At 39.7% G+C, this 16,262-nt stretch overlaps 1 protein-coding gene across 1 annotated transcript; it reads left to right on the top strand.

Annotated features, from left to right (window-relative positions):
* Positions 1 to 588: 588 nt before the first annotated feature.
* LOC119916022 (progranulin-like) lies at positions 589 to 8,703 on the top strand (the record flags this gene model as incomplete). Its single annotated transcript, XM_038735858.1, is given in 8 exon segments — positions 589 to 737; positions 861 to 958; positions 1,159 to 1,392; positions 2,697 to 2,933; positions 4,221 to 4,484; positions 4,561 to 4,794; positions 6,295 to 6,552; positions 6,972 to 8,703. Coding segments are annotated over 8 exon segments (1,621 nt in total), but the record flags the coding sequence as incomplete, so codon positions are not given.
* Between the last annotated feature and the right edge of the window lie 7,559 nt (positions 8,704 to 16,262).

The following is a 16,262-nucleotide window of genomic DNA, read 5'->3' as shown; positions in this document are numbered from 1 at the left end:
TCTCACTGACCCGCCCTTCTCTGCTTCTGATTGGCTAGTAGTCCTTAACTAGGAACTGAGCATGTGCAACTCCCAACAAAATCTTGTAGAGACAAGATGTCTCACTCCACAGCTAAAACGAAGCCTTCAACACAGGGTGAAAAGAGGAGCTGCAGCAATGTGCAGTAGGACAAAAAAATATGGGTTTTTGAAAATTAAACCATGTAAACCTGCTCTGGTACCCATAAATAAGACTTTGAAACTGAAAATGAGCATAATACCATCTCTTTACATAGTTGAAATTAAATATAACATAAGTTTTATAGATCACAAAAGAAAATTTAACCTAAACCAAATAAAAAAAAATAAAAAAAACCCTACAGGTTCTACATTTTAACAAGTAAGGCGATTAGATTATGAGTTTCACGATTGGCTCTATGCTTACTTAAATGAAGTAGCTTTGTATGGTTTGAAGAACGGCACTGACACGAAATAATAAAATGCCCAAGTGAGAGTTCAGAGGAATCAATTTGGATCTGAGAGGCTTGAATTCACCCTTATTGCTGAATGTATTGACACTGATTAAGACCCTTTCCTCTTTTCTTCCAGGCCGTCTGTTGTTCAGATCAGAACCACTGTTGTCCTGCAGACACCGAGTGCGACCTGTCCCACAGAGCCTGCGTGTCCACCCTGGGAGAGGCCGCCATGGCCGCTAGGATCCCGGGCTGTTACAGGGCTGGTGGCGGTACAGAGAAAAGGTCAGAGCGGGACAGTCTTAACAGCAGGGGAAATCAGTCTTAAAGCAAAGAACTGTGGAGTCCTGTTTTTAAATTGTTTGTTTAAATGCGCCCTGATCGTAATGTTCCGATTTTATCTTTTAGTTGGTGCTGTTCCCTGCAATGACTCCGTGGCCTGTGCTGATGGAAACACCTGCTGTAAATCGTTGGGGGGGAAATGGGCCTGTTGTCCACTACCTGAGGTACAGACATGCTGATTTATACAATAATAATAATGATCACACAGACAGACTCGTGATTCATCTGCTGTCTGTAGAGTTTCCTGCTCAGACAGACATTACATATAGTCTTAATATTATTTAGTTGCTAATTAACACACATGTGATGCAGACCGGTCAAGATTGTGTATCTACTGCAGCTTGTTTGTTTCTCGTCCGTGCAGGCCGTGTGTTGTGAGGACCGCCTGCACTGCTGTCCACACGGCACCACTTGTAACCTGGCAGCCTCCACGTGTGATGATGCCACAGGCGGTACCCTGATGCCCTGGCTCAGCAAAGTGCCCGTCTTTCCCTTAACGAGCGATAACAGCAAGTGCGACAAATCTACGTCGTGTCCTGGAAAATCCACCTGCTGCAAGACGGCGAGTGGAGACTGGGCCTGCTGTCCTCTACCTCAGGTAATATGGCGCTGGAGTGGTGACACTGTTGATGACAATCTGCACCGCCAGCTTTTTTAATACATATCATCACTCAAACATACTAATGTAACTTTTGACTGTCACAGTCGGGTGTTTTATGTTATTAAGAGTACCCTAATTAATATTAAAAATAAAAATATTAGATACCTCTCAGTATAATGCAGTACTATTCAACAGTACCACAAACTTCATCCTCCATAATCATCCTATGTGAACCCTAAAGCTGGCCACACACTAGAGGATAATTGGGCCGATTTTGGGTCAGATTAGTTAATTCTGCCGTTATGTCTGTGGCATCCCACATTTATTTTAGATAAGATTATAAAATTTTCCTTTGTTTCTTTTTTCTAATCTTTATTTTTAACACTTATTTGCTTATTTGTTATTATTATTGCAAATCAGCCTTTCAGCAAATATGCCATCCTCATATTTCATTGCATTCAACATGTGCAATGTGACAATGGATCAGAGCTTTTAGTGCCTCAACTTGCATGTAAAACAATACTTATCATTTACGCTGGGGACATGTCCCCACCACTTTTTTGAAACGGCAGATTTTTTTCCCCACCACTTCTTTTTTTTTTTTTTTTTTTTTAAAGCAAAATTTGTTAAACAAACGTTCTGGAAAAATAGCTTGCAGTTAAATAACAAATGCCTTTAAAAACTTTAACAACTTCCTGACACAGTTTGTTTTTGGCCAAGTTTCCGTTCTCTCCATGTGAACATGACAAAAGAGGAGGGGAGACTAAATCATGCCTACACATGTGTTGCCTCAGCAGGGATGATATTGCATGAGAAAAGTTGATCTACAACAGAAACCTATCTGAAAGCAACACAGAATGACTGACAGCTGCACTAATTTATTTAGTATTATTTAGAGATATATCTTTTGAAATGTCAAAATATATAAATATAATGTGTATAGTGTTTCCACCATAAATTGGTTTAGAAACTTTCACCAGAATGCAGGAAATGAAGTGTTTTTAAAGATCAAAATTTCCTGGCGGAGGTCCCCCCAGACCCCTCGCTCATATATCTCGTATCGTGATATCTCGCGAGCTAAGTGTCTCTTCACACCCCTAAACTGAGCCCCTTTGTCCCCACCTCTTTTCAACACAGTGACACCCTTGCTTATCACAGGCTTTCAGTTGTCCATATGTATAACGTCACAATTAACTTTTTTGGTTTTGTTAACGTTTCAGTATTTAACAGAGCTTGATTTGTGGCTGCAAAGCATTATGATGCTGGAAAATCACCCCGCCTGTGTTGTGTGTTCCTGCCAGGCTGTGTGCTGTGACGACCACGTCCACTGCTGCCCTCATGGTACGGTCTGCAACCTGGCGGCTGAAAGCTGTGACGACCCGTCGGGTTTTGTGCCCTCCCGCTCCTGGGTGGAGAAGGTGTCCGCTCTGACCTCAGAGAAACGGGACGAGAAATGTGACAAGCAGACGATGTGTCCAGGAGGCACCACCTGCTGTAGGAGCAACTTTGGACAGTGGGCCTGCTGCCCCTTACCTCAGGTCAGTAGAAAGGGCCTGTGAAGGCGATGTGCCTCTGCAGGTCAGATGACGCTGGTGTGCTGATGGCTGAGGGGACGTTTGTTCTTGTGTCAACTGTAATAGTTATGAAGTGAGAGGAGGTTTTACAGGCTTCCAGGATATAAAAGTCCTGTTCATTTTCACATAGTGTTAGATAACTCACAGCTGGTGCACGCTCAAACAGACATGAAACTCTCCTGGCGATGAGAAAATATCTGGTTCTTTGATTTAAAAAGTCGTACAAGATGCCTGTGGACAAACTGAAGGAGAGACTCCCAAGGAGCATTTCGGTAAGAAACATCCAGTCGCGGAGCTTAAAATACTGTCGCACCACTAACGTTGAGCTGAAACCGAACTTTGTAGAAACGTGATAAAACTCTCAGCAGTTTTAAATTAGGCTCCATTCAGATTCAAATGCTTCGTTCACAATTGCAACGAGAAAGCACTCTGAATTTGCTGCAGCTTTGATGCCATTTTTGTACAGACCATAATTATGAGCAGCCAAGTGGGGGGGGGGAAATATAAACGCCAGCCTTTTAGTAATAACTACTTCTCAATGATGACAGGAATTTCTGACAGCATTGAAATCTCCCAGTCGGCATAAAGAACTAGGAAACTCTTTGGCAAAATGGCTGCACCATCGCTTCAAAAATAAAATGCAACTGATTCAGCTAATGGAAGCGGCTTTACACTGTTTGCCTGCTTTCACTTGTTAACAGCTAATTTAGGCTTAATTGATCTTAGAATAATGTATGAATGTATCTACGTCAGACTAATGTGAGGTTTGTTGTTTTTCTTCCTTTCAATTCTGCCGACCTGAAGATGCCAGTGAGAGGCGTGAATGCAGTACGAGTCACGCCTCTGATTTGATTTCCATTAATGATGCTGGCTGATGCTCATTATTACCATTATGATGTTGCCACCAAACTATGTTTCGGCCAAATTATCCAAAGTGTAAATAGGTAAAACTAAAGGGCCTGTGTCCACCAAAGTGTTGGTTTTCCTGAGGCAAACGTCCTTTTTTTTGTTTGTTTGTTTGTTTTTTTCCAAGTGCGCTTCCAAAACGCACCAGAACAGCAGCTGGCGTTTTCAGCTGGTAAAAAATGCTTTGGTAGACATAAATCTTAAGTACCATGAAATCACCCAGGAGAGAGAACTTTTTTGGAAGTTATGTTGCATAAAATCTTCTTACATCTGTTCAACTGAAAATCTGACATTTACAGGGATTTCATGCGGCATTGAAGAGCTATTCAATCTTGTTCTTTCCAGGCGGTGTGCTGTAACGATCATGAGCACTGCTGCCCCAAAGGCTACACTTGTAACGTGGCTGAACAGACTTGTGATAAGCCCGGTGGCCTCAGCCTGCCCTGGCTGCCGAAGACACCGGTCCTGAAGAACGAGCCCGGTCAGGCTGTTTCCAGTCCAACTCCGCCGGCCAAGAACATGTGTGACGCCCAAACTAGCTGCCCCAGGGACACGACCTGCTGCTTCATGAACGTGACCCACAAATGGGGCTGCTGCCCTCTGCCAAAGGTAAGTGATTATTTAAACAGCCTCACTCACCCACAAAACTAATAACATGTTACGAGTTACCTTTGCTGTTCCTCAGGCGGTCTGCTGTAAGGATGGAAACCACTGCTGCCCCAGCGGTCACGTCTGTGAACCTCACCGCTCCTCCTGCTCAAAGGGCCCCCGTGTTATACCCTGGTTCACCAAACTGAGCGCTGTGACCGAGCCGGGCGCCCCGACAGACGTTAAATGTGACGACAAGAGCAGCTGCGCTTCAGGAACGACCTGCTGTAAACTGCAGTCAGGAGAGTGGGGCTGCTGCCCTCTGGTCAAGGTGTCTACATCACATGACTTAGCATTTATGTTAGGATGTTAGTTTGATTTTAAGATCGTATGTTTTAGTAACTGTGACTAAACAGCATTATAATATTGTAGCGCTTGATTGGATCAGATTTCAGCTTTAACTTTCAAACAATTGCAAAACATGCAGTTGTTTGTGCACATACAGTACAAGTGCTCAGCCCGACTTCCTACAAAAATATTATATTGTAAACAACAACTTGGTCTCTTCCAAGATCCAAAAATCTGCCAAAAAAATGGGTATTTTCTAAAACGCAACTAAAATCTTTTATGCTCATCCAGTCAGAAGAAGTCAGCAGAAATGAGGGACATTTTACTAAAAGCTTATTTATTTTATAAATCATCATATATTTACAATAAAATGGACTTGGTACAAAATAAACCTGCCTACGTAACGCCTAGTATCAGCTGCGCGCTGCCACATGTGACAGAGGACAACAAACACCGGCAGCTGCTCCGCCATTCATCATAAACTTTCATAAGATTTAAAACTTCATACAACAAGACCCAAACAAAGAAGTGCTGAACGTAAAATAGGTTAGTAACCTGAGTAACCTGCTTCTTGCTTCAGCTACGACCTACCGGAGGTTAACTCAGACTGTCGTTCGTTATGAAAAGATGAACGAGCGTTTGTTTACTTGCCAAACTTGTGGTGGTCGATTTAACGTAATCATTTACGTCCCGCTGGCTGCCATCACGTTAATTATTGCCATCTGCTGCAAACATGTTACAGGTTTATTGTTGATCATGTAACTTTATAGTTTTATTTAGTTAACTTTACACTGGGTTTGAGAGTCTGCAGGGTGTGTTGACTTACAGTAGTTACTAAGATGTCAATAATTGCATTGCACGTTACATGTTTGTGCTTTGTAAGTGGAAAAACAGGTTACAGTTACAGAATACCTTTTTATAGCCATGCAGTTTTATAAGCAGCCTGGATTGAACGCAGCAGCGGATACAACATTCATTATAACCACGAGAGACTTGAGACTCTAGCTTAAAGACTTGTGAGCATCTCTGGCCAGTGGTAGTGTACACAAATGTAACTGTGCACCCACATGTTTGACTTTTAGCTGAAAATGTGCGTTAAAAACCCAAAATATAATATTATAACAAGCCGCAAAAACCAACGGTTTATCTCGATGCACCAACTCCTAATATTCACATGCATAACAGGAAGTGGATGGAAACGCGCACAACTTGAATTTTCTTTTGGTTATTCAAAGATGTCCCCTAACAGAGTCTATGTATGTTCATGTAAAATGTCCCATTTAAAGACCTTTCTAGTGAGCCGCTGTTCAGACCAAAGCCGGATCTTCTCACATTTATGTAATTTAATATTATACATTTGTGGTTTAGTCCAAATTAACAGCTCTGTCAGAGGGCATAAAAACTGTTTAAATGTAGTGACAGAAGCGACAGCTTTCAACAGTCTGTAGTCTGATACGAGCGTTTTATCCTGTCTCCCCTTCAGGCGGTTTGCTGTGCAGACCATGAGCACTGCTGTCCTCAGGGCTACACCTGCAACATGCAGACTGGAACATGCGAGAAGAAGAACCGCGATGTGCTCGTCCTCGCCCTCCCTCAGAGCAAAGTGGTGCAGTCCGAGCCGAGAGGCACCGAGGGCGACGCGGACGTACCATGTGACAGCACGGGGGAATTTCACTGCCCCAAGCAAGACACGTGCTGTAAGATCTCAGCCGCAGAGTGGGCCTGCTGCCCCTCGCCCAGGGTACGTCCACACTTCACTCCAATCTCTCACACGAGCACTTAATATCTTGTAGGAAAGATTAATTTGGTAAGCTCGTTTATTATAATTATAATGATACACCTTCTTCAAAAGCAACCCTTGTTCTCGCCTTGTTGAACATGCTATGGTCCCATTTAGTGTTTTATTTTTTTGTCCCATTTATTCTTTCATATGTCTAAATATTGCTTCTAGAGCTCTTGGAGGGGAAGCAAGAAAGATAAACTATACATTAGAAAATGGAACTGAGGCAATCAGCAATCAGCCTACAGAGGCGTTACATCTCTGCAACAAGTTGTTACCCAGTTGTCTGAGAATCTATTTCTTTACTTTAACTTCGAGGTTTAGGAAACTGAAGTTCCTCTTTAATATCTTAATCTAAATGATGTTTCTTCTTTTGACAGGCTGTCTGCTGCTCAGACTCAAAGCACTGCTGTCCTGTAGGATACTCATGTGACCTGAAGGCTGGAGGATGCACTGCACAGAACCAGCTGACCTGGGACATTTTGTTCGGGGACAGAAAGAAAGACTTTGTCCCCCATGGACTTTAACTCCACTTCAACCTGGATCCATTACATCCATCTACAGCTCATATTGTCCACAGACAATAAGGCTGTTGCTGCTTCCTGTTTGTTTTTGTCGTTCATGGAAGTTTCTGCACTCCTGAGTATTGGTGGTGGTGGTAGGTGTGGAGGAGCCTTTGTGCAAGACAGGGGAAAAACATGCGCGCTGCCGTCATCTCTGACAATTATAAAGAAGTTACAATGAAATAGGAAGGAATATATCCTGTTATTTCAACATGTGTGACCTTGAAATGTGTGCAGAAGTCTTTTAAACGTGTTGCACCAGGCAGAAAATATTTTATCACCATCACACTCGCTTCTTGATATAGAGGACAGTAATACCACAATGAGAAGTACAGCAAGTGTCTCGTTAAAGGATGGTGTTGGTGATATTATATATTTATCTTATTGTCAACAAATCCCATGAAAAGATCAAAACCAACAATGAGTTCGTCTCTCAAAACGTCCCTACTAACCTTAATTGCTTCCCCACGCGCCATCAGTACGCATACCGGAAGATGACAAGTCACTTAAGTTCAGGTTCTGCCGTTATGTCCCCGTTTATCCTCCCAACACACAAGAAAGCCCTGATATCGAGTCCGAAAATGACAGAGAGGAGATGAGGCGAGCGTAACTGAAAGCAAAAAGTTTTTTTGTTTCCTTCTCAATCCTGAAAGGTGGTGATGCCCTGTTACCCCTCGTACTCATGACCTTAGAAAACAGTATGTTGTTGTTGTTGGGGATGTGTTGGGGACTTGGGGACACAGGCTATGCCAAGTTCAAGGTAAATAAAGTTATCAGGCCTGAATGATTTTGAAGAAATGACTAATTGACTAATTATTTTGACTGATATTGCGATACTAAGGGGAACGATCATTTTTACATAATTATTCTCATTTACATTGAAAATATTAGTCTCTAGAATATGATGTGCGGGCTTGGACATCTCTGCAGCACGACAATATTTAATTAAAAACGGTATCGTGACACACGAATCACCTCTTTAACAAATATTGCTCCTCGTGCGTTTGAAAATAGCAGCAGGCTATATTGCGATTGATTGTTCAGCCCTAAAAATGATACATTTATTATTTAGTTTTTCTGACTAATCGCATGGATTCCTCGCGCCGGGCTACCTGTCCGCAGCCCAGGACTTGGGAACCTAAGCTGCAGGACGCTGCAAGTGGGATAAAATAAATTGCATGGTAACAAAGGAACATGTTGGACAAGAATGGCGCTCTGAGGCACGGAGGATGAAAAGATATTAAGCTTTGATGCACAGATTAAACCAGTTAGTAGATGCACTCGTTGTTGGTTTGGCTCTTTTTTTTTTAAAGTTGATTTGTTCACAATAGGAAAAATATAGATTTTCAGCATCCGGCTTTATTGTTTTTGTATTTTCTGATCATTATTATTGGAAGTGAGTGATTTCCTAGTGTCGTTAATAAAAAAGAATAAAAAAGGAAACATAAATGTACTCGCTGTGGGCAACACTTGATTAACTCCTCATACATGACTGAAGTTGTTTCAAAGAATAGTAGCAGCATTGCTGGTCTTTAATGTAGTCGTTGATTTTTTTTTTTCGCCTATGATTTAATAAGAGACCCAGAAGAGGTGAAACGGATAAACGGTGAAGATGCATTTCAAGTAAAGCAGCGATAGATAGTTTCTTCAAATTTGAATTTTTTGGGGGGGGGGTTTGCCGTACACTTAAAGCGACATAAGCGATGACAGACTGTACAAGGAGCTTGTGCCTTTTATAATTTCACTTTAAAGAGGTACTTGTCGGTCAGGAAAATTCATTCCAACACTGGAAAATAACAAACATGTATCTTTTGGACAGTTCAGTGTAGATTTCTCTTAACAAGCCAAGAACATCTCTCGTTCCATCAGCAGAGAACAAAAAGCACGGAGTCGATAAAGTTGTCAGAGCTACGCAGATGGAAGTTTTTGTGTTTGAACAGCAGTAACAGTCATTTTCAGTGCAGCAGGTCTCATACATGTTGCCATTGGGTCTCTAGCTTTTGGAGTTTCCGAACACTGGGCTCTGTAAGATTGTAGAAATACTGCTCTTGAATCCTGTAGTTTTTGTTTTGAAGGACTTTACACCTCATGAGGAAGTTGTAATTTTATTAAATCCACTTTTTATGAATAAAGTTTGGACACACCTTCAAATAAATAACGTAAACATGCTCTCACCATCGTGTTGTCAGCTCTTCTCCTTTATTTAAAATGTATATTATTTATTTATTGTTTCTTTTCCAAGCCTTTCAATGAGGAGTGTGAAATGAAGTTCCTCAAAATATCACTTTGGTTCAGTGTGATAATTAAATTCAGTGAGGTCATCCTTGAAGTTTAACGGTTGGCAGGATGTGCACACTCACACAACAAGCCCACACACTTCCTCTGGCCTTTTCCCCCTCCATATCCTCTTACCCCGACCCGCCTCCCTCTTCCCAGTCATCAGAAAGTTGTTATGACTACGCGTGTAAACAAAAGACAGATGAGTGGAGACTGTGGGGGTAGTGTCCCACTTTACTGCCAGTGCTGACAGTAAAGTGGTGCTTTATTATATCGTCTGCCCTCTGGTGGTCAGAAACCGAGTTGATGGCTCTTCTGCTTGAGTTGAAAACAAAGCAACACATGCTGTTTCAGCTCTAAATGAGGTCAGATACTCCTGCGGGGCCCCATTGTTGAAGACCGTACCGGACAGTTGCATATGTCAAAGCCCTACTGCTGTTTTGACTTGAAATTAATTTTGAGAGTTAAATTCAAAATAATTTAAAACAATTTGAGGCAAGAAAATGCGTAAACAAGAAGTTCTGCAGCGCTCATTTTAAAATGTGTCTACAAAATGTTGAATTTTGGGAAATACTGTCTTGAATTGATTTGGTTCAAAGTTATTAAAAATAATGTTTTGTTTAAAAAGGCAGGCCTGTCTGTCAAATCTACAACCAGTTAGCTTAGCACAAAGACTGGAAACGGGGGGAAACAGCTAACATTAGCCTTCATCTCATCTGTCCAAAGCACATTTTGGAGAATACGCTTATTATGTTTCTAGAAGGGCGTTGGATGAAAATATTGATGCCATTAATGTTTGTTAACTATAAGGCTACAGCTTGCAGACGCTTAGCTAAGCACAGAGAATGGAAACAAATAAAATCTGCTACCAGCACCTCCAAACCTCACTAATGTGTTGTATCTTGGTTTAATCTGTACACAAACAGAAATTTAAAGACGATTAAAGGCAATTTGTGGTTTTACCTTATATTTAAAGACAAACACGAAAGTGAAATCAATCTTTCATCTACCTTCCTGCAAGAAAGCTAACAAGCATATTCCCCAAAATGTCCTTTGGACATGCAGGCTAGCTGTTTCCCCCTGTTTCCAGTCTTTGTGCTAAGCTAAGCTAACTGGCTGCTGGCTGTAGCTTCATATTATTTAAGAAACATATAAGAGTGATATCGGTCTTCTCGTCTACCTTCCTGCAAGAAAGCTAACCAGCGTAATTTCTGAAATGACAGATGCAGGCTAGCTGTTTCCCCCTGTTTCCAGTCTTTGTGCTAAGCTAAGCTAACTGGCTGCTGGCTGTAGCTTCATATTATTTAAGAAACATATACGAGTGATATCGGTCTTCTTGTCTACCTTCCTGCAAGAAAGCTAACCAGCGTAATTTCCAAAATGACAGATGCAGGCTAGCTGTTTCCCCCTGTTTCCAGTCTTTGTGCTAAGCTAAGCTAACTGGCTGCTGGCTGTAGCCTCATATTATTTAAGAAACATATACGAGTGATATCGGTCTTCCCGTCTACCTTCCTGCAAGAAAGCTAACCAGCGTAATTTCCAAAATGACAGATGCAGGCTGTTTCCCCCTGTTTCCAGTCTTTGTGCTAAGCTAAGCTAACTGGCTGCTGGCTTATATTATTTAAGAAACATATAAGAGTGATATTGGTCTTCTCGTCTACCTTCCTGCAAGAAAGCTAACCAGCGTAATTTCCAAAATGACAGATGCAGGCTAGCTGTTTCCCCCTGTTTCCAGTCTTTGTGCTAAGCTAAGCTAACTGGCTGTAGTCTCATATTATTTAAGAAACATATAAGAGTGATTAATCCTCATCTAACTTTTGGCATGTATTTCCCAAAAGTCAAAACAGTGAGTGAACAGAAGAGACACTGTTTGATTTGAGTGTTGATTTACTTAATAAATGCTGAAGAGGGTTTTTCTAATGAATCTAACAACAGTAAAGTTTCTGTAAGTAAATAAGACGAAGCTCTAAAACCTCGGTGAGGCTTTGCAGTTCTATGTATAGCAGATTTGACCCACCAACAGCAGAGAGGACCAAAGTGACAAAAAGCCATTGACGTGTGAGCAAACTTTCGCCTCCTCCTTTCTATTGGTCAGCCACTGTTCCCATTCAGATGTTGCCAGGGAGAGAGAGACCCTCCACACTAAATCACACCCACCCAAGGCACTTTTACACTCCCTCCTCTGGTATTTTGCTAATTCCCACAGGAATGTATAAATTCTAGTCATCTCTATTTGGGACAGCAAATGCGTTGGTGGAGAGAAGGCTAAATTGATAACAGCAGATGTTATTGTTTTTTCTGTGTGCACTTCACTTTAAAATAGACCCATAATCAAATTAAATATAGAAACAAAACTTCATTTATAATATTCACTGTTGAAATGGTTAAAAAAACAAATCTGACTGATATTATAGCAGAGACAATGTATACCCACTCAGGTGAAACAGGAATAAACTTACTAACTTTAAATCTACTTATAACTCTTTAATTGTAAGTAGTGCATACTAAATGTGTTAATTTGGAACAACTATAAGTAAGTGTTTTTAGAAATTCCTAAACGCAGTTTAAAGATAATCACAATATACTTATAATGAATTTAATCAAAATGAAGTACAGTTATTGTAATTGTAATGTATTACATTTGAAAGATCCTGATTTCTATCATATCAATAAAAAAATATTTTGCTTTGTCATTCTTCATAATTAATCCTTTATTATATAAAGTACACTGAATTATATTCAACTTCAATATATTATATATATTATATATAATTGCATGTGCAGTCTTGTGTGATAAGATATAAGATTTATTGATCCCATACTGGGGGTAATTCACTTGTTACAACAGCTCCAGATACAACACAGCAAAAACAGATAAGAAAATACACATTACATGAAAAATATTATATAGAAAAATAAGAGTGATACTTAGGAGTTATATATTAACTAAATAAAGATGCGATTGACATGAACATTGCACATGTCGCAGCAGGAGGTAGTGGCATGTTGTAGAAAATAAATAAATATAATTGCACAGGTTAAAAAATCTATTCAGCAGTATAGTTTAGAGTACCGTTGTTGATGTATCACTATCATTGTACTTGTGAATTAATATATATACATATATATATACAACTTAACATTTATTAAGTGCACATAACTATGATATTTTGACACAATTACATTGTAACTATCATTATTAAGTATATTTACATACACTTTTTCAAGTAATGGGAGATCTTTTATTGTTTTTGTAAGTATATTTATATGCAGTAAATTTACTGCAGTAAAAACACTAGTACAAGTTTACATAGCCCAGAAGAGCAGAAGTAATTCATTAAATTACATACAGTACATTTATTATTATGTTTTTTTTACATAGTTTAGTAATCCCGAAAAATGGGATTTGAGTTTATTAAAATTTTGTATAAATTATAGCTAGTTTTTTAATAATTGAAAAGGTATTGTTGGTATAATTAAAATATGTTAATAATGCATGTGTAAATGTGATGTGTTCAATTTAAAGTACATTTCTAGGATATTTAAAGGAAGACACATAATTATAACTTCAAGATGTCTCAGTTCAGCACGGTGAAAGTGCTGTTTTTTGGCCTCAAAGTTGCTGTAAGTGAAACGTTAAGGTTCAAGGTTTAGCTTTACTGTCATTATACAACTCAGGATTGCACAATAAAATGCCGCTGTAGCCTCCAATGTGTCATCAGCACATTGTGAGAATAGAAAACAATGCATGCTTTTAAGTACAATCAAAATGTATTATTGGTATAATTATAACATGTCAACAGCCGAAAAGATATCCAATAAAAGAAGCAAGTACCGCAAAATGTATTTAGTTTAGTGTTGGAATGTAATTAACTACATTTGTTCAAGTACTGCATCTACAGTAAGTTAAATAATGACATACTTGTACTTTACTTGAGTATTTAGATTTGATTCTACTTTAGACTTGACTACATTTTGTAGGGAAATATGTACTTTTTACTCTGTACTACATTAGACACTTATAGTCGCTTGTTACCTTTTACATAAAACACATTGTTGTTTATATCGTTACAATTTTTTTTGTGTATTCGTTAATGATTAGAAACAGAATTTATAATATTCTATAATAATATGACTCTGTGAAAGGATCCATTCTGTATTTTTACTTTTGAATACATTTTGTTAATACTACTACAACTTTCAGAGACTTACTTTGTATTTGAGTATTAATGGCAAAATGGAATGCAAGTACATTTAATCAAGTACTTTAATTAAAATTTTGAGTTATTGTACTTTACTTGAGTATTTCCATTTTATGCTACTTTATAATACTGTTACTCCACTTAATTTATTTGACAACATTAGTTAGTACAGATTCAGATTAATGATGCAATATAATGTATCAATAATCTAATAAATGATGATGTATTTCTTTAGATGAAGCTACCCTGTAGTATATAAAGTAATTAAAATTAGCCGCACCTTTACAACATTAATGATACTTACATATTAATGCACGAATAAAATCTAAAATGGGCCATTCTGCATGATGATTACTTTTACGTTTGCAGTATCATGACCTTTACTCGAGTATTTTTACGCTGATGTATTGAGTAAAATATGTGAATACTTCTTCCACCACAGATTTTAATGAGTTTAATTATAACTTTAAGCAGTCTTGTGGTGAAAATGCTGTTTTGTTGTCTTCAAAGTTGCGATAAATGAAACATTGAGGAGACCAAAGGAGATCCAAGTGTCACTGAGGGCATCTAGTATCCATCCAGAGGCGACTGTGTGTGGGTGTTGGGTGTTTGAGGGGGGGTTTAGGGGGCTGGGGCGACGGAGGTGTAAGAGCTCATAACTCACACACGTGGTCAACCAATCACCAGAGCCTGCGTGGGCACAAAGCCGGTAGGTTACACTTGGAGACTAACGCACACAGGACACAGGACAGACAGAGAAGAAGAAGAAGGAACAGAAACTTGTCTTTCTGTCTTCGTACAGGATCACTGGAGCGATTTCACCTGAACCTGAGACAGGAGACAGGCCTCTGATCGTCCCGCTGAGGTAATGTCGGTGCAGAGTTTCACTTGGCTGGAACTTTAAACCACACTGTCGGTCTGAGTTTGTTGCACTGGATGTGTGTTTTCACTGTCAGGTCGCAGAGGGAAGAGGGGAGCGAGCTGTGTCGCTGACAGGAAGTGCAGTTAGCAGTGCACCATGGGAAGAGTTTGTCATTGTTTGGGAGACGGGTTCAGTGTTTAAGATCTTGCACATCCTGGATGTCTTAAATTAGGTGTCAACTTACTGCCAATAAGTATTATTTATGATTTGTTTAAGTTTCTTGACTTTGAGAATGTCCTCAGCTCAGGTGTAGATCTTTTATTTTACCTGTCACCCTCACATGTATGTATGTATGTAGAGCAGTTTTATTTCCACATGCTTTCACAGTTTCACGTCCTCACATTATCAAACAAAAGTACTTCAGATGTGATATCTCATCCGCCCTCAGGCTCTGTATGAGGACTTCAGGACAAGCTCAGTCTTTATGCATTGGGAAGTGTGGTGTTTTGATCCCCCAGTATTCGCTGTCAACATGTGTTGAGGAAGAGAGACTTGGACAGCTGGCCGGCCTCAGTGGAAGGCATGCGGCTGCTCCTCTGCGTGCCAAATCTCTCCATGCTATTTATACTCCCCTTGCCAGGCTCACTACTGGTTCTGTTCATTCACGCCCCGGCCACGCCAAATGCCAGCACATCAAAACGCTTGCCAATCACAAATTTGATTTTATTATGGGGCTCTGAGGGTTCTTAATGCAAACTTAGTTTTACAAAGTTTTACAAACCACAAAAGTTTTTGCTAAGGTGAACTATCCAAAATATTATATATAATGTATTTTAATATAATATGGTGATATTTTTATATTTTAGTGTGGTCTGTAGCTTCACCACATTCAAGTAAAATATCTCAACAATTATTGGATAGATTGTTATTAATCGTAAAGCGCCTTACTAGTCTTTTCGACCCTCAAAGCGCTTTTACACTACATCCACCATTAATTCACTGCACACTAATACACTGGCAGAACAGCCACCAGGAGCAATTCGTGTTTCAGTATCTTGCCCAAGGATACTTCGGCATGCAGCCTGGAGGAGCGGGGATTGAACCGCCAACCTTTCGATTAACTGCTCTGCCTCCTGAGCCACAGCCGTGGTCTCCAGAGAATCCGAAAGACTCTGGTGATCCCTGACTTCTCATCTAGCGCCACCAGCCAGTCATACTAAATATTCAGTGAAGTATCTTAACATACTTGATGTATTGGCACCAAATTTTGTACAGACGTGTGGTTTCCAGATGATAAATCCTAATGACTTCGGTGATCCTCTGACGTTTACTCTTGCGCCACCATGAGGTCAAAATTTCACTTGTTCCAAATATCTGCAAAACTAATACAATCCCATCAGCCTCAGCTGTACTTTATGTTTAGTGACAATTATCAAATACTAACACGCTAACAGGCTAAACTAAGGTGGCCTGGATTCGATTCCCACTGTGACCCATCCACCATTGTGTCCCTGAGCAAGACACTTAACCCTTAGTTGCTCCAGAGGCGTGCGACCTCTGACATGTATAGCAATTGTAAGTCGCTTTGGATAAAAGTCAGTTAAATGAATAAATAAGGTAAGGGTGTTGAATATTATGGCAGAAAATTGTGCCCTCTTACATTAATCTTTTATGCATGATCTAATACTGTTACTGTTACTATATTATTATATTATTATTGTTATGGCTTGTAGATATATATGTATTGTGTTTTACTTCTTCTATCCT

This window comes from Micropterus salmoides, unplaced genomic scaffold (genome assembly GCF_014851395.1).
Source record: "Micropterus salmoides isolate LMB-PRFRI ecotype aquatic unplaced genomic scaffold, ASM1485139v1 Ms_hic_scaffold_21, whole genome shotgun sequence".
Taxonomy (NCBI): domain Eukaryota; kingdom Metazoa; phylum Chordata; class Actinopteri; order Centrarchiformes; family Centrarchidae; genus Micropterus; species Micropterus salmoides.
This window is presented reverse-complemented; position numbering and strand designations above follow the sequence as displayed.